Source organism: Bos indicus x Bos taurus, chromosome 21 (assembly GCF_003369695.1).
Source record: "Bos indicus x Bos taurus breed Angus x Brahman F1 hybrid chromosome 21, Bos_hybrid_MaternalHap_v2.0, whole genome shotgun sequence".
Lineage (NCBI taxonomy): Eukaryota > Metazoa > Chordata > Mammalia > Artiodactyla > Bovidae > Bos > Bos indicus x Bos taurus.
The window spans coordinates 28,099,770-28,127,384 of record NC_040096.1 but is presented as its reverse complement, the minus strand read 5'-3'; the positions used below and the strand labels follow the sequence as shown (position 1 = coordinate 28,127,384).

At 50.5% G+C, this 27,615-nt stretch overlaps 1 protein-coding gene across 7 annotated transcripts in view; it reads right to left on the bottom strand.

Moving 5' to 3' along the window:
- Window positions 1-27,615, bottom strand: part of APBA2 (amyloid beta precursor protein binding family A member 2) — a 138,700-nt gene that overhangs the window by 10,852 nt on the left and 100,233 nt on the right. For 5 of the 7 annotated variants that reach the window (XM_027520847.1, XM_027520846.1, XM_027520848.1 and 2 more), the window contains 6 exons: window positions 20,739-20,819; window positions 19,289-19,325; window positions 8,741-8,886; window positions 7,994-8,029; window positions 5,993-6,079; window positions 492-677 (listed from right to left, as the gene is read on the bottom strand). In XM_027520847.1, coding sequence (XP_027376648.1) covers window positions 492-677; window positions 5,993-6,079; window positions 7,994-8,029; window positions 8,741-8,886; window positions 19,289-19,325; window positions 20,739-20,819 — 573 coding nt within the window. The remainder of the gene's footprint in view (window positions 1-491; window positions 678-5,992; window positions 6,080-7,993; window positions 8,030-8,740; window positions 8,887-19,288; window positions 19,326-20,738; window positions 20,820-27,615) is intronic. The other 2 variants (XM_027520844.1, XM_027520843.1) reach the window with 1 other exon arrangement.

Below are 27,615 nucleotides of genomic sequence, written 5' to 3'. Positions count from 1 at the left end.
TGCAGCGCTGCAGCATCTACAGCTACACAGGTCTACGGGTAAGTGAGACCTCATGTTCAAGCCCATGTTGTGCAAGGGTCCCACTGGATTTTCCAGCTTCTTATGGCCTGAAACAGCCGTGAGCAAGAGCAGAGATGCCTTCCCGTTAGTAACCCTCTCCGTGCAGGGGTGTGATCCTCAACAGAAAAGTGAGTTGGGGCTACTGTATTTGGGAAGAACAAGATTTTGCTAAAGGACCTAGTCAGAAAGCTCCTCAGCCTATTTAACTAGGGTTCTGCTTACAAACTCCTCAAAAACTCATTTCATGAAGCAAAACAGAGCTGTGTCCATGGTCTCTGCAAATTCCAAGAGTGTTACAAAAATCACTGCTTTTGCTGGGAGTGTCGTGATGGTGCACAGGATCCCCACCAGATACAAGGTTTCCTGGGACACTTCGGAGCCTTTAGGGCCCAAGCCGCTGGGAGGGAACATCACACCTCACGTTTACTCACGTCCTCAGACTCAAACACGTGGCAGATCATCTTATACTGCTTCTTCCCCTCCTGGGCCCCAGGGGTGGTCTCGATACAGTCCTGGGAGGCGGAGCGCGGCATACGGCGTCTGGCCATCAGCACCACGATGTTTCCGATGTCCGCGATGTAGGAGATGGTGCGCAGGGCATGGTCCATCATGGTCTCCTGCCGAGAGAAGGAGAGAGGGCTTGCATTATGGGGAACGAGCCCTAGAAACACCTGAGATCAGGGGTTCCATCATGGTCTCCTGCCAAGAGAAGGAAGGAGGGCCCAGGTTACAGGGATCAAGCCCTAGAAACACCTGAGTTAGGGGTTCTCAGCCTCAACACTTCTGACATTTGGGGCTGGACCATCCTATATTTTCGGGTATCCTGAGCCTTGTCGGGTGTTCAGCAACATCCCTGACCACCCCACTAGACACCAGTGGCATTCCTGACATTTGGGGCTGGACCGTCCTGTATTGTGGGGTGTCCTGGGCACTGTAGGACAACCAGAAACATCCCTGCCCCCCCCACCAGACACCAGTGGCATCTCCTCATCCCAAGCTGTGATAACCACCCAGATTTCCAGCTGTAGCCACTAGGCCCTAAGGGAGAGAGTCTCCTTAGTGGAGAACCACTGACCCCATGGACAGAGCACTTTAGGGTGGTGATTCTTTACAGTCAAGGTGATCTGCCTTCACCTTAGCCTCACAGCTTCCAAAATGATGCTCATGGGCGCAAGATGTGGGTGGGGGTCCTGTTCAGGGGAAGAGCAGCAGCTGAGGCCTGTCCCCACCCAACCAGAGGCTGTCTCTGTCTGTCTGTTGAAGGGTCCCTTCCTTGAGAGGCAGGTGCCCGGCCTAGACTTCCTGCTGAGCTGAGGAGGAAGGCTTCAGAGCCAGTGTTGTCCAGGGACAGTCCCTCCCATGGAGCTGAGCAGCCCAGGCCAGGTGGGGACCCTGAGGCAGCCCGCCTGATGCTGCTGGACAGGTCTCTGCAGCCCTTCAACTCTCCTCAGGGCCCTGGAGGGTCCATCGCTCTTGATGGCCTTTGCCGCCTGACAGGAATCTCCACGTCCCAGCAAGACTGCACACAGAAGCCCTGAGAATCTAACCAGCTGGTCTTTTATGCCTTTGTCTTCTTTCCATAAAAGAAAACAGGGTCCTTCTGTAGCCTCCATGGCCTCTGACTTCCTCATAGAAGCCACTTTGCATTCCTGCCTCCCTAGCGCCACTATGATTTCTGGTCAAGGCTCTAGGGGGTAGGTTAAAACTATAGGAGCCCCCTTCCAGGAAGGGATGCTGCAAGGGGACAGGTGGGTGTGGTTCTCTGCATATCTCGATTTCTGGCCACTTTCAGAAACATCTGAATCAACCCCCAGGTGTCAGAAATGTGCTCCCCCGCTACAACTCCGAGTGCATGTCAACAGCCACCAGAGGGTCCTGCCCGGTCCCTGGGACAGGAGTGTGACCACAGGTGTCCCAGTCAGCCCTCTGCAGAGTGTGTGGGCAGAGAACAGTATGGGGTGAGCTGAGCTGGAGGACAGAAGTGGCAAAGCCCCATGCCCTTTGGACAGAGCCCTTCCCCACGGGAGGAGAAGACGCCGACGGGAGGAGGAGGCCCATGGTGGCTGTGATGTGGCCAGAACACTAGAAGAGAACTCGAGGACTGACATGGAGAAAATGGGGCCTCGGGAAGAGCACAATGGGACAAACATCCAACAAAGACAGACACTCAAAACCACCGCATGGGCCTGCCCCTTACTCAGGAGGTAGGCCTGGCCAACAGGGGTCTGGGCAGTGGCTGCCCAGAGCATGGCCACGATGCTGTGGCCACCAGGATGGAGAGCCCACGTGGATTAAGGCCTGACCTTGAGCGAGCAGGCAAAGGAAATGGCGACTTCTGGCCAGTCCACTCTCGGGAGCTGACGCCCCATCCCAGAGCCCCGATCAGACACCAAAGACCCAGCAGGAGGGAAGAGAGGAGGGCTGAAAGGGAGTTCTGAGCCTCCCCGTCTGTCCTCCATAGGGCCCTGCACCAAGCTCTCCTCTGAGAGTCAATGGGGCTCCTAGATGCTTGGAAACGTGTCCAGCCCTCAAGTTCTCAGGGATGGGCTCCGTTCCCAGTCCCAGGGGCTGCAGTCCCCCACAGGAGCATCAGGGAGAGGAGGCGGTGCAAAGATGGGCTGATGCAGCAGAACTGACACCATCTGCAGAAAGGCCGGCCCACAGGCGGCCCTCGGCTCATCTGGAAACCTGGACTTCAGGAGGGTACCCCACCCAACATGGTAAGAGAGGCTCACCACGCCTGAGGCATCTGGTCCAGTGAGCTCCAGCCTGAACCCCACTGCTATCCGGAGTCTGAGACTTTGGTGGGTGGCAGGCAGGACAGATGGCCATGTGACCAGCCCCCACAGAGGACCCTAGGAGCTGACGCTCTCTAGCTTCCTGACAACCCACACTTGACTCGTGTGGTCAGAGCTTGTGGCCAGAAAGTTCAGCTCATCCTGAGTGACCCCACTGAGAAGGACTCAGGGTTTCCCCAGGCTCAGCCCCAGGCATCCTCTTCTTTGGTGACTCTGCTGTGTGCCCTGGTGCTCAGTGAATCTCAGGCTTGAGTGCAACCATATGCTGAATCCTGGGAGGCCTCTTATCATCTTATGGACCCTGTGGTGGTCTTGAGGACCCTGACAGGTGGGTGGATGAGGGATGGGGCCAGAAGGAGGAGCTAGCCCAGACCATTTGCCCACAAAACATCAGGAAACAAAGTCCAAAGCGGTGAAGTGTCCTACACCTGACCCACTCAGGTAGCTCCCTGTTGTTGTTTAGTTGCTAAGTCATGTCTGACTCTTTGCAACCCCACGGACTGCAGCATGCCAGGCTCCTCTGTCCTTCACCATCTCCCAGAGTTTGCTCAAACTCATGTCCATCGAGTCAGTGATGCTATCTAAACATCTCATCCTCTGTTGTCCCCTTCTCCTCCTGCCCTCAATCTTTCTCAGCATCAGGGGCTTTTCCAATGAGTCGGCTCTTCACACCAGGTGGCCAAAGGATTGGAGCTTCAGCTTCAGTCCTTCCAATGAATATTCAGGGTTGATTACCTTTAGTATTGACTGGTTTGATCTCCTTGCAGTCCAACAGACTCTCAAGAGTCTTCTCCAGCACCACGATAAGACACTTGCTCCTTGGAAGGAAAGCTATGACAAATCTAGCTGCTGCTAAGTCTCTACAGTTGTCTGACTCTTTGCGACCCCATGGACTGTAGCCTGCCAGGCCCCTCGGTCCGTGGGTTTCTCCAGGCAAGAACACTGGAGTGGGTTACCATGTCCTCCTTCAAGGGATCTTTCTGACCCAGAAATCGAACCCGAGTCTCTTATGTCTTCTGCATTGGCAGGCAGATTCTTTACTACTAGGGCCACCTGGGAAGCCCATGACAAACCTAGACAGTGTATTAAAAACCAGAGATCACTTTGTTGATAGAGGTCCATCTAGTCAAAGGTATGATTTTTCCAGTAGTCACGTACAGATGTGAGAGTTGGACACTAAAGAAGACTGAATGCCAAAGAATTGATGCTTTCAAATTGAGTTCCCACCAGGTGGAAGGCCCCATGGGGGAACTTGGACTCAAAGGTCAGAGGGACAAGGCCCAGTTCTGGCTACCCGGGGACAGACCCATGAGGAGGAAGGGCCTCTACGATCGATCGGCAAGGGAAGGCCATGGTAGGAGCCACATCACGGTGTCGCTCCTGCTCCAAGACATACATGCTGCTGCCATTTCTGTCCCCAGACATCCATCAGGTTGTCCCACCCACTGGGCCTTGAGAAGTTAAACCAGCTCATCCACTGTGTAAGAGCCATCCTATGCCCCTCTTAGCTTCCCAGCAAGGACATGGTCCACACTAGGAGACAGCAAGGGAGGCAGCACACTGAGGGTGTCGGGAGCTGTGATCCACACTGTGGACTGAGGCTGTGTGCGGAATCGGGAGCCAGTGAGCAGGACCCTATGGAGCTGGTCTCCAATACGAGGCACATGTATAAACTCCTGGCTTTTAAAAACAGTACTGTCCAGCTCAGTTCATTTCCAGGGCCCAGGATCAATAGCCCCTCAGCATCGACAGGCACAGCCAGCACCCAGGTCTCACTTCTGTATGTCACTCCCCAGGGACATGAACCAAGGTTCCTTGGAGAGCAGCTGGTTCTAGGCCTGAAGTGGGAGCGCAAGGAGGCCTAAGAACATCTCAGTGTCTCAGGAATGCCATCTGAGACCGAGGGCAGGGCTCCAGGATGGCGCAGGCAAGCACCCAAGAGAACAACAACGGTAGGGTTATGTGAGGTGAAAGTGTTAGACACTGAGTCATGTCCAACACTTTGCCAACCCCATGGACTATAGCCCGCCAGGCTCCTCTGTCCATGGGATTATCCAGACAAGAATACGGGAGAGAGTTGCCATTTCCTTCTCCATGGGATCTTCCCAACCCAGGGATAGAAGGTGGGTCTCCCACACTGCAGGCAGATTCTTTATCATCAGAGGCAGCAGGGAAGCCCATGGGGGAGGACGGTTATAACACAAGTTTAAGAAAAGTTCAGAAGTCCACAGTGAGAAGGAAGAAAAGAAAAGGTGGGGGGAAAGGAAGCTCTTATACACAGAGCACATTAGATAGCAAAATTCAGAACAGAGTGAGAAAATCACTAGTTTGCGTTTCCGACATTGTAACCAAGTCCGACAAGGTCGTCCCTGGATCTGACACCACTGGCCACAGGGAGCTGGGGAACTGGCTGCTCACACACCTGGTGTCACCACCCAGACCACTTGCCAAGGGCAAGAAGCAGGGGGCCGTCACCCCGGCATCTGGCCAGCCTCTCCCGCTCATCCCCAGAGTGAGCCGGGCCCTCCACGTCTGTCCACAGCTGCCACTCTCCCTCCCTTCCTCCCTTAGGCTCTGCAAAGCTCATCCACCCGTGGCCCAGCTCCCCCAGCTCCCAGCCCCCTCCATCTGGCTTTCCTGTTCCCACAATAGCAGGCTCATGCAAAGACCCAGGCACAGGAAGACTAGCAGAATTGAGTCAGACACAAGCTGGGCACATGGTTCACAGGCAGGAGATCTCAGGACCCTCTCCACTGGAGCACCGCCACCCTGGGGACCAAGGGTGGCCCGGGTCTCCGCCCTCCAGCTCCATCTCCCAGCCTGGTGCACAGAGGCCTGGAGAGGGCCGTTGGGAACCCTGAGGGTGAGCACAGGACTCCTGCTCCCCTACCCCCGGCTCCCCTTCATCATGTCTCTATTTCATGCCCGCTGCTGCTACACCTGATCACCAGCCTCACCCGCCCAGCCCGAGGCTGCTGCCCACCCCGCAGAGCTCACTCTATATTCCATGGCAGGGGCCAGGGGATTGTCCCAAGGACATGGTCTCAGCCCCGCAGAGGGGGTCTGCAGCTCGACCTGGCTCTCCTGGGAGTTCCTGAGCACGATTTTAAAGCCCCCCGTCTCCCCAGGCTCACCTGTGTGTCCGCATTTAACACCTTGATCCTCTGGGTGGAGATGAAGAGATCCACTTCCGTCAGCGTCTGGGCATCTCCCTCAGAATTCTAAGAAAGGATGGTGGAGACTGTTACAAACCTTAGAAAAAAAACTAACTCAGACAAAGGCCTGACAATCTCATGCAGGACCCCGAGCGCCCCTAGAGGGAGAAGCTCGTCGGCAGAAGCAGCCATGGGAGTCTAAACACGGGCTTCCGAGCCCATCTCTGCTAAGTGAGCTCTTGGGGCGGTTTGCACAGGACGGCAGGGGGACTGCTTCCAGGAGGCTGAACAGGAGGGGGCCAGATGCCAGGGGGGCTTGTGCCGCAGCATCCAGAGCGCAGCCCCCCACTCCAGGAGAAGCGAGCCTGCCTGCCCAACCTCTGGAACACAGCAAAAACACCAAGTCTGGTAGTAGAGCTACATCTCTTGGATTCGGGATTACAAGTATCACCAGGAAAGGCGGGGGGACGGATTTTTCACACTGGTGGAAATGCATATCTGTATTTTCTTCTGGTTTAAAGGCACAGTCGTGTCAATGACTGTGTCAACTCCCCCGCCTTTCCCCCGCCATCTTCCAAAAACCCTAAGGGGGCAAGATCTCTACTAGAACGGGCGCTGCCCTCACAGGACACTGGAGAAGCCACCCCACAAATGCCCGTCCTCTCCTGGGTATGTCCACTGTATGGCCGCTAGTGATGTGTAAAGGAATGTTCTGGAAGTTGAGTGCATGCTCAGGGGCTGGCCCGAACCAAGACAGCCAGTCACAAGGGATTCTTAATTACTCCTGTGCATGGCGATTACACTGGCAAGCCCCTGGGGTGGGGACTCTCTGCTGGGGACCCTGCTTCCTCACGGGGACCTTCCCATTGTTGTTGGCCTGGCCAGCTGCAGGCAGACCAGTGAAGGGGCCCTTGGCAATGACACTGAGCATCTTCCTGGCCAAGAGAAAGAACAATCCTTCGTAGAGGTCATCGCTGGCCTTGGCTGGCCGCTGAGATTTGCTGTGCCTATGCCCAACCCCTCTGGGTTCTCTGGACCCAAAGAGAAGGCTGGGGTCCACACTGACCATCCTACTCCAGCTGCCCGGGATGGGCGTGCATCTTCTCAGGGAAAGCACATCCCCCTGCAGGTCTTCAAGGCCAGGCCTTCTCTGCTGTGCCTGGGGGGCACCCAGCACAAAGGCAGCTGGAGCAGAGGGGTGTGTGTGAGGTCCTGCCTTTCCTGCAGCTGAAGGAACCCAAAGAGGGGCCATTGGGCAGACAGCAGGCATCATGGGGCCGGAGGGACAATGTCTCACTGCAGCAGGAGGGAGCCCCTGGCAGGGTCCTTGGCCATGTCACCAGAATGTGGTGTCCAGGTAGGTACAGGGGACTGACTCTCCTGATGCCCAAGCAGAGCCAGTGCCCAGCCAGCCCCTTGGACACTGAGCATGGGACACTTCCTGAAGTGGGAGGATGGTTAGAAAACACCCAGCATTTACTAACCAACCAGACTGCTGAACAAAGAACTGAAGGTCGACCTGAGATTTTTAAAAGCCTGCCCACGCTCCAGAAATTTTCTCCATAGAGAAAGGGTCCCCTGGGCAGACAGCACTTCTCTTCATCCCGATTCAGTAAATTAAACTTAATGAGTCTTTAAATATCAGGGCGATTTAATTAACTCTGTACAGGGGGCCTAGGCACTGAACGCATCACACGGTCACATCAGAGCCACATTTTACAATGTCTACACAAACCAGCCACATCACACATGGCAGTGACCATGCTCTAGCTCACGGAGACTCAAAAAAGGAAATGAAAAAGGACAACAATTAAACGCTTCTGTGAGTGGGTGGTTTTTCACTCAAAAGTCTAGCACTGACCTACCAAGAGAACAGAAAATGGGTTTGACACATCATTTCTGCTCCTAGGGCCCTCCCTGCCCCCTCCCAGCGCACAGGACAAGCCATAGACACACCCGCAAACCCCACATCCTACACACCGCTTTCTTCTTGATTTTGGCAGCCTTTTGCATCCTCTGAGCAGCATGAAAGAGAAAGAAAAACAGGTGGGCACAAAGTGAGCTGGGTTGCTCTGTCCCCTCCTGACCAGCACAGGGGGCTCATGTCTGGAGCCCCTTTCCCTCAGCTGAAGAGCATGACCAGGATAGGGGGTTGGGCTGCAGGGGTACAGACATCCACAGATCCCCCGACTGCTCAGAGGGGCACGTCCTCAGAGCACCCCTCCTCTCTCCTGACCCTATTATCTTTGTTGACGAGGTTCTGCCCTCCTGCCTCGGAGCCTGGCCACACCCACACTTCAAACCCACACCCACACTTCACACTTCAAACAGCCACCCGGAGCTGCAGGTACATCAGAGCTTTTCTTGAGGTCATAAATTTAAATAAAACATATGATTTTGTTTGTTTGTTCACCTTTCTGCAAGGACTCTGGCACTATAGATACACAGACTGTCAAAAAGGAACTAGAGGCTCCACACACACGTGACTTGAACACTTTGGCACAATCACATTTTACAAATTGCATGTCCAGGGGGCCCAGTGGCAGGTCCTCGTTAAGGAGCCTCTGCGCCCCCAGCCCCCATCTCCCTCGGCCCTGCCAGGCACCTCAGATGCTCCCGCTCTTGCATCCAGGGCTGGCGGGCGGGTCACAGCTGGATAGAAAGCCATGTTTCCCACCCCCTCCAGTGCTCCCTGTAGGGAACCCAGCTGTTCTGGGCCTCCCATACCTTGACCCGGCTGACAGCCTCCTGTGCCTGCATCATTCTGATGTTTTTGGATGGGTTCCGCTCCGAAAGCAGCTGCGTGGAACCCAGGTAGTTGGCTGCAAAGATGATCCCGTCGATGAGGTCTTCTGGCTCACAGGGCCCTGGAACTGAGTGGGGACAGCTGTCAACTTCTGAGAGCACGCAGGGGCAAGGCAGCAGGGCCAGGGGCCTTTGCGGGGAGGGCATGGGAGTCCTGCCCCCATCACCCCACAGCACACAGAGCAAGTAACTGCACCCCAGCCAGGAAACCCTGCACACCCCAGGAGGACAACGCTGGGCCAGGCAGCTGTACCTCAGATACTCAGGCCTCCAAGGGGATAGTGGTGTGCTACAATCCCAGGGCGCCCTTTCCCAAACATCTCCTGATCAGCCCTGAGCCCTGGGACTCCAGACAGCCCACGAGGTTTCAGTGATGGGAATGCCCACCAGGCTCCAGTTGTGTGCCCTGGGGCTCCTGCAGGCCTGCAGCCCCTCACAAGCTGGTCTGGCTCCTCCTGCTCCACACGCCCCAGTCCAGGCTGGGTGACGTGGTCTCTGTTCCACCGGCTGCCTCAAGACCAAAGCTATCAATAGCAAGATCTTGAATATGCCATCTCTGAGCTGTTTAATGTGGGAACCGGTGGCCTCACTTGGCTTTTGAGAACTTGAACATGTTGGCTAGTGTGACAGAAGAACTGAATTTTAAAATCTATATGCAATCCTAATTAACTGACATGTCAACAGCCACAGGAAGATGTGGCCTGCATCCTGGACAGACCACTCCTAGAGGGGTTCCAGCTTCTGCCGGTGTCTCCACCCCAGATACCCGGGGTCTGTGGACTGAGTGGGGGGGGTCACTGAGCAGGTTGACACCCAAGACAAAGGCGCCACTTCACTGACCCAACCTCAGGCCGACATTGGACTCAGGGCAGGTCTCCACACTTACTCTGCAACGTTTGCTCTCTTTAAACCTCAGGAGAAGAGCCTGCATGTGTGTCTGGGATGCCTGGAGGAAAGCTGTAAGCTTCACTCTCACTCCAACAAACCAGCTCCATGGGCTTGAGATCAAAGCTCCAAAACTGGTCACAGTGAGTGCCCACTGGCCTGAGGACCCATATCTAGGCTCACCCAGCAGACACACACACTGGGAAACCACGGATGACAAAGGGACGACTGTCTCTTCACACCAGAGCAGCAGCTCCTGCAATAAGGCTGATTCTACGATGCACTTCAGAACAAGGTGAGGGTTCTGAAGTCTAAGAGGAACCTAATGTTAATAGGGGGTTTTCTGGGTGGCGCTAGAGGTAAAGAACCTCCTGCCAATGCAGGAGGTGCCAGAGATGTGGGTTCGATCCCTGGGTCGGGAAGATCCCCTAGAGGAGGGCATGGCAACCCATTCCAATATTCTTGCCCGGAGCATCCCATGGACAGAAGAGCCTGGTGGGCTACAGTCCATGGGTCACAAAGAGTTGGACATGACTGAAGCAACTTAGTATGCACACATGCAATGTTATTAGGTCCTGACTCAGGAATGCCCCAGGTCAGTTTTTGTCCTGATGGCATAGAACTGGGGGCCCTGGCATTATCACACCAGGGACCCCCTTTCTCCCACTGACCCTGACATCCTCCCCTCAACAGCCCTCAGAGGATGCGCGTGGGGCCCCCATGGCTTCCTCCAGGAAGCTCTGATTGCCTGTGTGCAAGCCTCAACCAGATCCTCTGAGAGCGGCTCCACAACCAGGGGTCAAAATCAGGCTGCTTATTCCATCTCAGGCGCCTTGGGCTCTGCTCTGAAGTTGAACAACCTTGTCCCAGCTGGGCAGGGCTGGGGGTTCCAGGGGAGGGGTGATGGGAGGGGGAGGGGTGGTGGAGGGGTGTGATGGCAGAGGGATGGGGAGATGGGGGAGGGGTGATGGGAGAGGGAGGGGTGATGGGAAGGGAAGGCACTGGGAGAGGACCCCTCCTTGTCCATCCATCAGGCACCATGGTCCTTGCTCTGCAGATGAACAACCTTCTTCCAGCTAGGCAGGGCTGGGGGCTCCAGGGGAGGGGTAATGGGAGGGGGAAGGCACTGGGGGGTGGGGAGGACTCTTCCCTGTCCATCTATCAGCCACCTGGTCCACACACAGGCACATCAGGCCTGTCATGACCCAGGCAGAGGCAGAAGTCATTTCCAACGGAGGGAACAGGGCATCCAGCTCAGGCATTAATAGTAGCCTCCACCCCGACCCTCAGTGCTCCTGACTGGGGCACTTCCGTTTTTACCACCTCAAGCCTCCTGTGCCCCAGTGCGCATGTCCCCAGGGTCCATCTTATCGGTGAGTGAAGTGAAAGTCACTCAGTTGTATCTGACTCTTTGTGACCCCATGGACTATACAGTCCATGGAATTCTCTAGGCAAGAATACTGGAGTGTGTAGCCTTTCCCTTCTCTGGGGGATCTTCCCAACCCAGAGATCGAACCCAGGTCTCTCACATTGCAAGCGGATTCTTTACCAACTGAGCTATCAGGGAAACCCTTGCTGAGCAGTAGATAGCGTCACTCTGTTCTCAGGGAAAAGTCCAGGTGGTCCCAGGAGCCCTGGGGTCATGCTTACCCAACACCCCCAGACAGTGCTCAGGGTCTGGTCCTCAGCAAGTATGGGGTAGGTGGGGGGATCATGTGATACTCCGTGCCCACCATCCCTGGGGATGGAGATAAAGCTGAAGTCTCTGTCTTTAATGCTCCACTTGCCAGTTCCCCAGGGTGGTCAGCTCCCAGACCTTTTCTGTCTCACTCCACACCCCAGAGTAGCCTTACTAAAGGCTGGCCCCATCTGGGTGCCCACCAGATCTGGGGCCCATCAGGGGGCACAGACTTCTGATGTGAAGTCACCCGATTCTAGGCTGCGGGGTCCACCACCCACACCCATGGACCACCTGCTCCCCGGGAAAAGGCCAGTGAAGGACTGGGGGCTTTGTTACAAGGCCAGCAGACAGTCCCTCTCCATGAGGGGTGGGGGGGTCATGTCACTCCTGCCTTGCTCTTTCTTCAAATAGGAAACAGTACACACACACACCTCCCACATCAGCCCGCCATTCAAACACCCACCGAGCCCCACACGCATTAGGAAGCACCAAGGAGTGGCCAGTAGGGAGAGGGCGGGTATTTCAGCTTCACAGACACAGCTCTCAACTCCAATCACCAAACGCAGGAGCAAGGATTAACCAGCTTCATTCTAAGGCTGAAGCAGTTGGCCCTGCGTGTTTGAGTATAAACTGTCCTTATTTTGTTCAACTCCTGAACAAACACACAGCTGAGCCCACTAGAGGGAGACAGAACAACACAGGATCAGACAGAATCTGTGTCCCCAGAAGGAATTTCTCCTACTAACTCCCTTTGCATGATGCACACGTACACGCATGTATCAGAATGCTGCTGCTCAGCCTGGATATGAGAACAGGTGCCTGTGTGCTCCCTGCTGGAGGGAGCCTTCGTGTGAAACACCCGCTGGGGAATCAGAGGCCCCAGTGGCTTATCTGAACAGGGAAGGGGTGGGAGGTGCCCAGAGCCATGTCTTGGAGCCCCCGGCCATGCTACCTTGGAGGGATTATCCTAAAGGGAGGGGGTGGACAAGGCTTCCAGGGGCATGGCCCCAAGTCATCTCATTCAGCTGTGCCTGCTGCCCCCGGAGGTCGTAGAGGGGGTGGCTGGGGAGGCCAGAGCACAGCCTCAGATGGGAAAGAGGGTGTGAGTACAAAAAGCTGCCAAGTGCAGCCCCCAGCCCAACACACTAGATCCCCTGCTCCATCAAGCCCCCATCAAACCTGTGAAGCAGACTTCAGTGTTCTAGTTTTACAAAGAAGGACAGTCTACATGGAGTCAAATATTTTGCCCAAGATCACTGTCACTGATCCAGGCACAAAGCATTTCTAAGCCCCTCTCCTCAACAAGCCACAGAGGGAGAGGAGAGAGCTCCTCAGGTTGAGGCAAGAGCAGGTGCAAAGGCCCTGGGGTGGCACAGAGATGTGCAGATTGCTGGAGCAAGGGGTGGGCCAATGGTTAGGACAAGTGGAGGTTGTAGAGCAAGTACCAGCCAGATATGAGAACTCTGGGGCCACACTCAGGACTGTCACTACAGGGTATCCGTCAGGAAACCTTTGCAGAGTAACTAAGGCAGCAGACAGGCAAACAGCAGAGGGGAAGGAGGGAAAAGAGCTGGGAGGTTACTGCAGGAGTCCTAGCAAGTAAGTGATGATAATGATGGTGATGATTATAGTGATGATGGTGGTGCTGGTAGAATGAAGATGATGATGGTGGTGGTGGGAGTGGTGATGATGGTGGTGTGGGATAGGACAAATGGACAGCAACAGACTGATTCACCCAGGAGGTTCAATCAGCAAGACCTGGAAGGGGCCTGGAGGAGGAAGGCTGGCAAGCCGGCTATAGACATGGCTGGATGGATGGAGCTGCTATTACTCCACTGAGGAGAGAGCCCTGGGAGAGGGTAGCGGGGCTTCTGAGGAAATTTAGTGGCAGGAGCCCAGAGGCCCCCAAAAGAAACTCAGGAGTCCTGGAGAAGTGCATGTAAAGTGCTGGGGAAGTGCCAAGTAAAGCTGCAGGCATTCTCTGTCCAGAAGCCCTTCTCTATCTAAAGTAACACACACTTGATCACCAGGACACACCCACAAGGCTGCTCATTGCTGTGCCAACCATAAATTCCAAATTGAATAACCATCAATCCATCAATCCAGGGGTGCTGATTAATACCCCATCATACAGCCACATCACTGACATCCTGTGTTGTCACCTGAATAAGCAGGTGGAGCTACAATTGCTGTCTCTGCCAAGAAATGAAATCTACCAAGAAGTGAGGGAGGAAGTGCAGATCCAGGTGGCCAGTGCAACATCTAATTCAAGGAAAAGGTCTAAAATCAGCTACACTTCAAAAAAATATTTTTTAAAGTTCTATATATAGACTTACATGGGCTTCCCCGGTGATGCTAGTAGTAAAGAACCCGCCTGCCGACGCAGGAGACATAAGAGATGTGGGTTCAATCCCTGGGTCGAGAAGATCCTCTGGAGGAGGGCATGGCAACCCACTCCAGTATTCTTGCCTGGAGAATCCCATGGACAGAAGAATCTGGCAGGCTATAGTTCATGGGGTCGCAAAGAGTCATATTTGAATTGACTTAGCACATACATACACCCAGAAAATTTCTGGCAGGATTCATAAGAAATTTGACAGTGGCCTCCAACACAGAGAGGGATGAGGGGTCTGGGCCATACAGATAGAAATGGGGAATGCACACAGGGATTTCCAGGGTAGAAATAATTTTGCATTCTTATGACACTTGGCATGGTCCAAGCACTATTCAGAAAAAGCTTGACAAACCTCTACTAGTAAATAAATGCCCCAGTTTTAAAACATGTCCAAGCCCCATTCACACTGACCAAATGGAGTCCTGGAGACAAGATTTAACATGGTTTTGTCTGTTTCTAACAAGGACAAGACCAGGGGCGGCAGCCGGGAGGACCAACCCCACGTCCAAAGAGCGGTGGCTACCCAGGCGCAGGAGGGCCTAGAGGAGCTATCCCACATGGAAGGTCGGGAAGGGTGGTGGTGAGGAGATACCCCTCGTCCAAGGTAAGGAGCAATGGCTGCCCTTTGCTGGAGCAGCCGTGAAGAGATACACCACGCCCAAGGTAAGAGAAACCCAAGTAAGACGGTAGGTGTTGCAAGAGGGCATCAGAGGGCAGACACTGAAACCATACTCACAGAAAACTAGTCAATCTAATCACACTAGGACCACAGCCTTGTCTAACTCAATGAAACTAAGCCATGCCCGTGGGGCAACCCAAGATGGGCAGGTCATGGTGGAGAGATCTGACAGAATGTGGTCCACTGGAGAAGGGAATGGCAAATCACTTCAGTATTCTTGCCTTGAAAACCCCATGAACAGTATGAAAAGGCAAAATGATAGGATACTGAAAGAGGAACTCCCCAGGTCAGTAGGTGCCCAATATGCTACTGGAGATCAGTGGAGAAATAACTCCAGAAAGAATGAAGGGATGGAGCCAAAGCTAAAACAATACCCAGCTGTGGATGTGACTGGTGATAGAAGCAAGGTCTGATGCTGTAAAGAGCAATATTGCATAGGAACCTGGAATGTCAGGTCCATGAATCAAGGCAAACTGGAAGTGGTCAAACAAAAGATGGCAAGAGTGAATGTCGACATTCTAGGAATCAGCGAACTAAAATGGACTGGAATGGGTGAATTTAACTCAGATGACCATTATATCTACTACTGTGGGCAGGAATCCCTCAGAAGAAATGGAGTAGCCACCATGGTCAATAAAAGAGTTCGTAATGCAGTACTTGGATGCAATCTCAAAAATGACAGAATGATCTCTGTTCGAGTAATCCAAGTCTATGCCCCAACCAGTAACACTGAAGAAGCTGAAGTTGAACGGTGCTATGAAGACCTACAAGACCTTTTAGAACTAACACCCAAAAAAGGTGTCATTTTCATCATAGGGGACTGGAATGCAAAAGTAGGAAGTCAAGAAACACCTGGAGTAACAGGCAAATTTGGCCTTGGAATACGGAATGAAGCAGGGCAAAGACTAATAGAGTTTTGCCAAGAAAATACACTGGTCATAGCAAACACCCTCTTCCAACAACACAAGAGAAGACTCTACACGTGGACATCACCAGATGGTCAACACCGAAACCAGATTGATTATATTCTTTTCAGCCAAAGATGGAGAAGCTCTATACAGTCAACAAAAACAAGACCAGGAGTTGACTGTGGCTCAGATCATGAACTCCTTATTGCCAAATTCAGACTTAAATTGAAGAAAGTAGGGAAAACCACTAGACCATTCAGGTATGACCTAAATCAAATCCCTTATGATTATACACTGGAAGTGAGAAATAGATTTAAGGGCCTAGATCTGATAGAGTGCCTGATGAACTATGGAATGAGGTTCGTGACATTGTACAGGAGACAGGGATCAAGACCATTCCCATAGAAAAGAAATGCAAAAAAGCGAAATGGCTGTCTGGGGAGGCCTTACAAATAGCTGTGAAAAGAAGAGAAGCAAAAAGCAAAGAAAAAAAGGAAACATATAAGCATCTGAATGCAGAGTTCCAAAGAATAGCAAGAAGAGATATAAAGCCTTCCTAGGTGATCAATGCAAAGAAATAGAGGAAAACAACAGAATGGGAAAGACTAGAGATCTCTTCAAGAAAATTAGAGATACCAAGGGGACATTTCATGCAAAGATGGGCTCAATAAAGAAAGAAATGGTATGGACCTAACAGAAGCAGAAGATATTAAGAAGAGGTGGCAAGAATACACAGAAGAACTGTACAAAAAAGATATTCACAACCCAGATAATCACGATAGTGTGATCACTGACCTAGAGCCAGACACCCTGGAATGTGAAGTCAAGTGGGCCTTAGAAAGCATCACTACAAACAAAGCTAGTGGAGGCGATGGAATTCCAGTTGAGCTATTCCAAATCCTGAAAGATGATACTGTGAAAGTGCTGCACTCAATATGCCAGCAAATTTGGAAAACTCAGCAGTGGCCACAGGACTGGAAAAGGTCAGTTTTCATTCCAATCCCAAAGAAAGGCAATGCCAAAGAATGCTCAAACTACCACACAATTGCACTCATCTCACACGCTAGTAAAGTAATGCTCAAAATTCTCCAAGCCAGGCTTCAGCAATACATGAACCGTGAACTTCCTGATGTTCAAGCTGGTTTTAGACAAGGCAGAGGAACCAGAGATCAAATTGCCAACATCCACTGGATCGTGGAAAAAGCAAGAGAGTTCCAGAAAAACATCTATTTCTGCTTTATTGACTATGCCAAAGCCTTTGACTGTGTGGATCACAATAAACTGTGGAAACTTCTGAAAGAGATGGGAATCCCAGACCACCTGACCTCCCTCTTGAGAAATCTGTATGCAGGTCAGGAAGCAACAGTTAGAACTGGACATGGAACAACAGACTGGCTCCAAATAGGAAAAGGAGTACGTCAAGGCGGTATATTATCACCCTGCTTATTTAACTTATATGCAAAGTATATCATGAGAAACATTGGACTGGAAGAAACACAAGCTGGAATCAAGATTGCCGGGAGAAATATGAATAACTTCAGATATGCAGATGACACCTTATGGCAGAAAGTGAAGAGGAACTCAAAAGCCTCTTGATGAAAGTGAAAGAGGGGAGTGAAAAAGTTGGCTTAAAGCTCAACATTCAGAAAATGAAGATTATGGCATCTGGTCCCATCACTTCATGGGAAATAGATGGGAAACAGTGGAAACAGTGTCAGACCTTATTTTGGGGGGCTCCAAAATCACTGCAGATGGTGACTGCAGCCATGAAATTAAAAGACGCTTACTCCTTGGAAGGAAAGTTATGACCAACCTAGATAGCATATTCAAAAGCAGAGACATTACTTTGCCAACAAAGGTCCGTCTAGTCAAGGCTATGGTTTTTCCTGTGGTCATGTATGGATGTGAGAGTTGGACTGTGAAGAAGGCTGAGCGCCGAAGAATTGATGCTTTGAACTGTGGTGTTGGAGAAGACTCTTGAGAGTCCCTTGGACTGCAAGGAGATCCAATCAGTCCATTCTGAAGGAGATCAGCCCTGAGATTTCTTTGGAGGGAATGATGCTGAAGCTGAAACTCCAGTACTTTGGCCACCTCATGTGAAGAGTTGACTCATTGGAAAACCCTCTGATGCTGGGAGGGATTGGGGGCAGGAGGAGAAGGGGATGACAGAGGATGAGATGGCTGGATGGCATCACTGACTCGATGGACATGAGTCTGAGTGAACTCCGGGAGTTGGTGATGGACAGGGAGGCCTAGCATGCTGCGATTCATGGGTCTCGAAGAGTCAGACACGAATGAGCGACTGAACTGAACTGAACTGAACAAGGACAAGTCTTTTGGGTCTTCCTAAGCCCTGTCTAGGATGCTCTGCTCCCTCCTGACTCCCATCCTTCGGCCAACAGCACCCTGGACCAACGGGGCCCCCGTGTCCACCCAGGCCTGCTCTGGGCTCGGGAGCACTGCCCTGTCATAGGCTAATGGGGAGGAGGTGAGTGCTGCCTTCGGCTTAGGAGTCTTACCTGGAAAGGTTCACCCCAATTACTTATTTTAAGAGCAAATTAAGGCTCAGATCTGAAGTGCCCACTGTATGCTGCTGCTGCTGCTAAGTCACTTCAGTCATGTCCGACTCTGTGTGACCCCATAGACGGCAGCCCACTAGGCTCCCCCATCCCTGGGATTCTCAAGGCAAGAACACTGGAGTGGGTTGCCATTTCCTTCTCCAATGCATGAAAGTGAAAAGTGAAAGTGAAGTTGCTCAGTCATGTCCGACTCTTAGTGACCCCATGGACTGTAGCCCATCAGGCTCCTCCATCCATGGGATTTTCCAGGCAAGAGTATTGTATGAAAACACCCAAATGGCTTCATCACCACCATGAGGACCCCTCAGGTAAGGAATTTGAGGACTTCAGTTTCCCAGGTTTTTTAATTCTTTACTTAAAAATAAAACCAGGATACCAAAGGTTTAAGTTATTTATTTCTGATGATCAATTAACCTTGCTCCTATAAACATTCATAAAAATCAATTACCAGCTTATTGAAAGAATTAATAAAATTGACACCATTGATTGTAACCCTCTAGCAGGAGCAATAGGCCTCCAGGCAAAGAGAAAGATCCTATTTTTAAGAGGTTCTTCATGTGGATGGTCAGAGGGTATTCTAAAGGTGTTGCCAGGGGTTCCCTGATGCCCTCAGACAAGAGCCAAGCAGGTATGTTCCCCACATCAAAACTGACACAGAACAGATCAGCTAGGGGTTTTCATTGAATATTAAAATGCAATCGTAACCTCCTCAAAAGAGACAGGAGAGGAGAAGGAAATGAAGAGTCTTTAAGAAAAAAAAAAAAACACCAGCCTGAATTTGGATGCAATTATATCCACCCTAATCAGAAGTGTTAGATCACAATTAGCTGCTTTTAAAGACACATTTCAATCTATTAATTTAATCATCAGTGTCATGTGTGAGGCCATTACTGAAGGTGTAATTAAGTGGGATGTTCTATGTGTGTGAGTGCTAAGTTGCTCAGTCATGTCTGACTCTTTGCGACCCCATAGACCCTAGCCCACCAGGCTCTTCTGTCCGCGAGATGTTCTAGGGAAGAACACTGGAGCAGGTTGCCATGCCCTCCATCAGAGGATCTTCCCAACCCAGGGATTGAACCCATGTCTCTTACATTTCCTGCATTGACAGGTGGGTTCTCTACCACTAGCGCCACCTGGGAAGCCTGAGATGTTCTACTATTTCCTAATCAACTGGATCGCCCACAGATGACGTGGGCCCTCGCACCTTGCCTTATTACAGAACTGCTCCCCTGGAAGGGGTGCTTTATGCACAATTTTTGTAGGAGAAAACCAGAAGTCAAAGTCCCATTTGTATTGACATAAAAATGCAACCGCCCCCTCAGAAAGAAAATTCAGTCACTTACCAGCCACAAAACTGGGAAAAGATGCCACCTTCTTTGTCTGTTAGGAAATATGAAAACACACACAAGAGTTGTACGCAGTTGGCCCATAAAATCTAAGCTGACACCATAATGTGACAAGTTTGAGCCCATGAGTGACCAGTCTCTCCAAGAAATCAGCTTCTTATAGCAAAGCAGTGTCTTTCGGGCTCTATGTTTGAGTGGGGTGCCTGTTAACAATTCTCATGGGAAACCTGGGGTACAAAAGGCCATCAGCTGAGACCTAGGGACCCCCAGGCTAGCACATCACTGCTAGAAGGAAAACACTAGTGGTTCTCCAACTGGTGGCATGAGAATTCCCAGACACTTGTTTATCTCTTGGCCACATCACACAGCATGTGGGATCTTAGTTCCCTGATTAGGGATCAAATTTGTGCCCTCTGCAGTGGAAGGTCAGGGTCTTTACCACCGAAGGGAATTCCCCACAGGGACATCTTTAAAAGCAAGATGAAAGAGGGACTTCCCTGGAGATCCGGGTTAGGACTCCCCATTGGCATCAGTGACTCAGAGGACATGAGTTTAAGCAAACTCTGGGATAGTAAAGGACAGGGAAGCCTGGAGTGCTGCAGTCCATAGGGTCACAAAGAGTTGGACGTGACTTAGTGACTGAACAATAACAATTTCCATTGCAGGGGGCGCATGTTGATTTTTGGTCAGGGAATTAAGATCCCACATGCCAGGCAGAGCAGCCATAAATAAATACATACATAAAATTTTTTTGAAATAAAAGCAAGATGAAGGAGATCAGACACCACTGCATGAGTGACCACAGTTATTTCATCCAAGTTACAAAACCTCATCCAAACCATGCTTTCCAGATAAGGGAAATGACTTGCTTGAGGCCTCGTTCTAACAACCTCCCCATCAGGGCAGTGGGAGTTTACACAGGATTGTTTTTTAAATCCACACAGTTGGTTTAGAACGGCGCTTATGGCAATTTCTGTAGACATTTCTGGTTCTCACAACCTGAGGAGGAGGGTTACTACCAGCACCGAGTTGGGAGAGGCCAGGGATGCATCTAAACATCCTGAGGTTCCAGGGACGTCCCCCCACAACAAAGAAGGATCTGGCCCAGATATCCATGGTGCTACTACCCTGGAGTCATCCTGCTTTAGAACGTGATGGTCAGTGGGGCGGACTGAGCCTCCATCAAAGTGGGGAGCACCAATGAGCCCCGTGGACCAGAAGCAACACAGGAGCGCACGGCGGTGGGGGGCTGAGTCAATAGAAAAGGGACTTCCCTTCCTCCCCCGGGGCCTCCTCCTCCTGCACGGCCACCTGGCTTTGCTTGTCAGGACCCCCTTCTCCTAGGTAATGGGTGGGATCAGAGCCCTGTCCCACCCACATGGGATGGTGAGCCCATGGGGACAGGGCAGGCAGCTCCCATGTCAAGGCCCCCGGTCAGAACTCTCACCTCTGGGATGTTGTTATTGTCAACTGGTCCATTGAGATCAGAGCGCTGTTGCTTTCTTGGCTGCTCCAAACCATTGCAAACCTGGAAACCAGGAAGTTAAAGATACAGATGAGGTCTTCACATGTTAGAAAAAGTTTAAAAATGACTTTAAAAATAGTTTAAAATAAAAAAAAAAAATTTTTTTTAAAGAGACCGAGATACAAAACTGGAGACATGATACAATTTTGTAAAATATATGTGTACATAGGTATGTGTGGGTGCACACAGATATAATTTAACTTCTCTGTCAATAACATGTAGACTTTCATACATCTCAAAAGTTATGTGAATCATGGTTTCTAATTTTATTGTTTATTATTCTTTTCAATTGTGGCAAAGTGCATAAACAGGGTGACAATATACAGCCTTGACATACTCCTTTTCCTATTTGGAACCAGTCTGTTGTTCCATGTCCAGTTCTAACTGATGCTTCCTGATCTGCATACAGATTTCTCAAGAGGGAGGTCAGGTGGTCTGGGATTCCCATCTCTTTCAGAAGTTTCCACAGTTTATTGTGATCCACACAGTCAAAGGCTTTGGCATAGTCAATAAAGCAGAAATAGATGTTTTTCTGAAACCCTCTTGCTTTTTCTATGATCCAGCAGATGTTGGCAATTTGATCTCTGGTTCCTCTGCCTTTTCTAAAACCAGCTTGAACATCAGGAAGTTCACGGTTCACATATTGCTGAAGCCTGGCTTGGAGAATTTTGAGCATTACTTTACTAGCGTGTGAGATGAGTGCAATTGTGTGGTAGTTTGAGCATTCTTTGGCATTGCCTTTCTTTGGGATTGGAATGAAAACTGACCTTTTCCAGTCCTGTGGCCACTGCTGAGTTTTCCAAATTTGCTGGCATATTGAGTGCAGCACTTTCACAGTATCATCTTTCAGGATTTGGAATAGCTCAACTGGAATTCCATCGCCTCCACTAGCTTTGTTTGTAGTGATGCTTTCTAAGGCCCACTTGACTTCACATTCCAGGATGTCTGGCTCTAGGTCAGTGATCACACCATCATGATTATCTGGGTCGTGAAGATCTTTTTTGTACAGTTCTTCTGTGTATTCTTGCCACCTCTTCTTAATATCTTCTGCTTCTGTTAGGTCCATACCATTTCTGTCCTTTATTGAGCTCATCTTTGCATGAAATGTTCCTTTGGTATCTCTAATTTTCTTGAGGAGATCCCTAGTCTTTCCCATTCTGTTGTTTTCCTCTATTTCTTTGCATTGATCACCTAGGAAGGCTTTCTTTCCCCTAAGCCCAAGGCCAAGGGCGGCGGCGGGGAGGAGCAACCGCACAACCGAGGCCAGGGGCGGTGGCCGGGAGGACAACCCCACGTCCAAGCAGCCGTGGCTGCGCAGGCGCAGGAGGGCCTAGAGGAGCTATCCCACGTGGAAGGTCAGGAAGGGCGGTGGTGAGGAGATACCCCTCGTCCAAGGTAAAGAGCAATGGCAGCGCTTTGCTGGAGCAGCCGTGAAGAGATACCCCATGCCCAAGGTAAGAGAAACCCAAGTAAGACGGTAGGTGTTGCAAGAGGGCATCAGAGGGCAGACACACTGAAACCATACTCACAGAACACTAGTCAATCTAATCACACTAGGACCACAGCCTTGTCTAACTCAATGAAACTAAGCCATGCCCATGGGGCAACGCAAGACGGGTGGGTCATGGTGGACAGATTTGACAGAATGTGGTCCACTGGAGAAGGGAATGGCAAATCACTTCAGTATTCTTGCCTTGAAAACCCCATGAACAGTATGAAAAGGCAAAATGATAGGATACTGAAAGAGGAACTCCCCAGGTCAGTAGGGGCCCAATATGCTACTGGAGATCAGTGGAGAAATAACTCCAGAAAGAATGAAGGGATGGAGCCAAAGCAAAAACAATACCCAGCTGTGGATGTGACTGGTGATAGAAGCAAGGTCCGATGCTGTAAAGAGCAATATTGCATAGGAACCTGGAATGTCAGGTCCATGAATCAAGGCAAACTGGAAGTGGTCAAACAAAAGATGGCAAGAGTGAATGTCGACATTCTAGGAATCAGCAAACTAAAATGGACTGGAATGGGTGAATTTAACTCAGATGACCATTATATCTACTACTGTGGGCAGGAATCCCTCAGAAGAAATGGAGTAGCCATCATGGTCAACAAAAGAGTTCGTAATGCAGTACTTGGATGCAATCTCAAAATGACAGAATGATCTCTGTTCGTTTCCAAGGCAAACCATTCAATATCACAGTAATCCAAGTCTATGCCCCAACCAGTAACACTGAAGAAGCTGAAGTTGAATGGTTCTATGAAGACCTACAAGACCTTTTAGAACTAATACCCAAAAAGATGTCCTTTTCATTATAGGGGACTGGAATGCAAAAGTAGGAAGTCAAGAAACACCTGGAGTAACAGGCAAATTTGGCCTTGGAATACGGAATGAAGCAGGGCAAAGACTAATAGAGTTTTGCCAAGAAAATGCACTGGTCATAACAAACACCCTCTTCCAACAACACAAAAGAAGACTCTACACATGGACATCACCAGATGGTCAACACCAAAATCAGATTGATTATATTCTTTGCAGCCAATGATGGAGAAGCTCTATACAGTCAGCCAAAACAAGACCAGGAGCTGACTGTGGCTCAGATCATGAACTCCTTATTGCCAAATTCAGACTTAAATTGAAGAAAGTAGGGAAAACCACTAGACCATTCAGGTATGACCTAAATCAAATCCCTTATGATTATACACTGGAAGTGAGAAATAGATTTAAGGGCCTAGATCTGATAGATAGAGTGCCTGATGAACTATGGAATGAGGTTCGTGACATTGTACAGGAGACAGGGATCAAGACCATCCCCATGGAAAAGAAATGCAAAAAAGCAAAATGGCTGTCTGGGGAGGCCTTACAAATAGCTGTGAAAAGAAGAGAAGCGAAAAGCAAAGGAGAAAAGGAAAGATATAAACATACATATATACATATATGTAAATATACGTATGTATATATATATATACACACACACACACACACCCAGAGGGGCTTCCCAGGTGGTGCTAGTGGTAAAGACTCTGCCTGTCTATGCAGGAAATGTAGGAGATGCAGAGACACAGGTTCAACCCCTGGGTTGGGAAGACCCCCCCTGGAGAAGGAAGTGGCAACCCACTCCAGTTTTCTTGCCTGGAGAATCCCATGGACAGAGGAGCCTGGCAGGCTACAGTACGTGGGGCTGCAAAGAGTCAGACACCACTGAGCCTGAGCATTAGATGTGACAGATTAGGTATCAGCAGTAGGACTACAGGATCATACAGCGATTTTACTTCTAATCTTTGGAGGAACTACCATATTGTTTTCCACAGTAGCTAAACCATTTTATATTCCCAGCAAGTGTCCAAAGGTTAAAATTATGTTTCTAAAAAAACTTTAATTCTTAGTTCAATGCAAATTCTAAAATCCAAATTCTTTAGTTAGAGCAAAATAATCTACTGTTAGAGGGGAAAAAGTGCCCCAAAGACACGTCATAAGTCTTCTCTTAAAGAAGACACCCATCCAAAATCCCACTTAGTTCAATGAACAAAATTTAAAGTTGAGGTATATTTTCTCTACTTAACACCCTGTGTTTACATGTGTGCTAAGTCGCTTCAGTCGTGTCTGACTCTTTGTGACCCCATGGACTGTAGCCCACCAGGCTTCTCTGTCCATGGGATTCTCCAGGCAAGAACATTGGAGTGGGCTGCCATTTCCTCCTCCAGGGGATCTTTCCGACCCAGGGGGCAGGTGGGTTCTTTACCACTAGCACTACCTTTGGAAGCCCTTACTCCAGAAAATCTCCCCAGATCCAAGAACTGAAACTGCTGTCCAAACCCCAAAGCACACTCTGGTAAGCCAGCATCACAAGTCAAGTTCCAGAACTTTCCTGAAATAAATTAGCAAGCATCACTTCCCTGATGGCTTGGCAGTAAAGAATCTGCCTACCAATGCAGAGGACATGAGTTCAATTCCTGGTCTGGAAAGATCCCACATGGCATGGAGTAACTAAGGCCCATGCACCACAGCTACTGAGCCTGTGCTCCAGGGCCCGTGCTCCACAAGAGAAGTCACTACAATGAGAAGCCCACACACTGCAGTTAGAGAGTAGCCTCTGCTCACCACAACTAGAGAAAAGCCCGCACGCAGCAACAAAGACCCAGCGCAGCCAAAAATAAATAAAGTATCAAGCAGTAGCAATATCGTGACAAGACAGTGCATGCACGCACGCTGAGTCACTTCAGTCGTGTCCAACTCTGTGCGACCCCATGGACAGCAGCCCAGTAGGCTCCTCTGTCCAAGGGATTCTCTAGGCAAGAATACTGGAGTGGGTTGCCATTGCCTTCTCCTAATACTGACAAGACAGTAATAAGTTTTATTTACAAATAAATTTATACTATGAACATACACATACATTATACTTACATTTATTTATGAATAACTCTTTTTTTTTTAAATTATTTTAAAGAAAGACGGCTGTTTAGGAAAGTGGGTTCTCACCAGACACCTAGCCTGCCTGCATCTTCATCTTGGACTTACAGCCTCAGCCTCCAAATCTGAGAGTAATAAACGCATGTTGTTTCTAAGTCCCCTGGTTTATGATACTCTGATTTAGCAGCCTGAAAGGACTAAAAGATAACACTCCTTCCACGAATGTTACAGTTTGGTCTAGAACCTAATTTTTCTGGCAGGAGAAGGACCATCATGTGGGGTAATAGACTCTCATCGAGGTGCCAGATACATGGTGGGGAAACAGTACCTCCAGGACTGCTACCCGCCTTGTGTTGGGTGCCTCTGAGAAATGGAAGAGGTCTCCATTCTGGGGGACGCACTTTGGGCTTGGCCAGGGAACCCAGGCTGGCTGGACGTCAGTGCCTCACACCATCCCACCCCAACCCCAACACCTCAGCATGGGGCCACAGCACGCAGTGACCACAGGCGACACAAGGTCTCAGGCCCATGTCTAAGGGCAGCTTCTCCCCAAAGCAGCCTGGACCCTTCCCTCTAGAGCAACATTTCCTTTAACTCCCTTGGACCTCTCATCACCATGGCAACCACATCTCATGAAAAACAGCCAGAGTTGTTTCCAGAGAGGCAGGGGGTGACTTCTGCTGTTTCTCCTTGGGAAAACCCATCTGGTGCTCCCGTCATCATCTCATGGCAGGGGTTGGGGGCTTAGCAACAGGTGACACAGCGTCCGAAATGAGCATGGTCAGAGGCCCACGTGGACGTGGGGTCCTGGAATCTTAGAGGAAGATGCTATTCAACTCTTTGTGCCCTCCCCATGGCAGAGCAGCCAGGTGCACCTCAAAATAAAATGACAGCCAGGGTTATCTCTGACTTTCACAGCCAATATGGACAGCTGGGCCATATCCCTCATTAAGTAACTCCAGTGGGCATTCTTGGTGCCACCCACTGGAACCCCTACCGCCATCGCTGGTGAGGAGGGGCAGGTGAACTGAAACATGCAAACACACCAGGAACCCCCAAACCTGTATATCATGGAGCCCTGAGAGCAGAACACTATCTGGTGGCACAGGCTGGGCACAAAAAGCCGGCACCAGGGCCAGCTGTTCAGGGCAGAGACGACTTGCCTGTAAGAAGAATCCACTCATTTGAATAAATGAATAAATACACCCAGGCTTCCCGGGTGGCTCAGTGGTAAAGAATCTGCCTGCCAGTGCAGCAGACATAAGAGATGAGAGTTCTATCCCTAGGTGAGGAAAATCCCCTGGAGAAGGAAACTGCAACCCAATCCAGTATTCTTGCCTGGACAACCCCATGGACAGAGGAGCCTGGTGGGCTACAGTCTACAGGGTTGCAAAGAGTTGGACATGACTGAGCACACACTCATGCAGACAAAAAACATCCTGGCTCCAGTTGGTGAAACTAAAGCTGGAGCTTTTTAAACGTGTCAATTCTGATTGTGCCTGCTGGATTAAACTGAAAATATGGTAAAATAATCCATGTGGCTTCGGATGGAATAATGGCAAACAAGCACATACCCACTCACTCTCGAGTCATCTGGAACAAAAGCCAAGTGTTTCCAAACGTGGTCCTGGATGACACGGGGATGAGAGACATGGAGGGGAGCTCAGTCAGGGACAGACAGCATCGACACAAAGCCAAGGAAGCCACTGCTTCCCACTGGACTGTCCCATCTCTCCCCAGACAGGACTCAGTGTCAGAGAAACCCCAGTGCTGCACTCAGCGAAGGGAGAGCCTTCTCTAGGAATCCTTTCTTGTTTTCAAAGGCATCGGTCAACTGACTCATCAGTCATTCCATCCAAGACGTGCCCTCCTCCGTCCTGCTCAGGGAAGTGGGGGGCAGGGGTGGGTGCGGCTGGGACAGCGACACTGCAGATGCTCCCGTGGGGCCAAGCTGGGGGCATCACCCACAGGGCTGATGATGGTCTGATCACTGACAGTCTCATCAGTGCCCTCCTCATCTTCTCTCAGAGGCCCTTCGATCCATCCCCTGACAAATGGTGGCTCAGAAAAATAACAATCTGGTTCTGTTCCTCTCAGCATTCAGGCCACTCCATGGTCTTCACCTGGAGGAGGAGAAGCACTTGCATAAAGTCTTCATTCTTATCTCACTTATCCCTCCAGGGACGATAACATCTTCTCAAAGCCACCACTGCTACTGCTTAGTCGCTTCAGTCATGTCCAACTCTGTGCCACCCCATGGACTGCAGCCTGCCACGCTCCTGTGTCCATGGGATTCTCCAGGCAAGAATACTGGAGTGGGTTGCCATGCCCTCCTCCAGGGGATCTTCCTGACCCAGGGATCGAACCCCCGTCTCCCACATTGCAGACAGATTC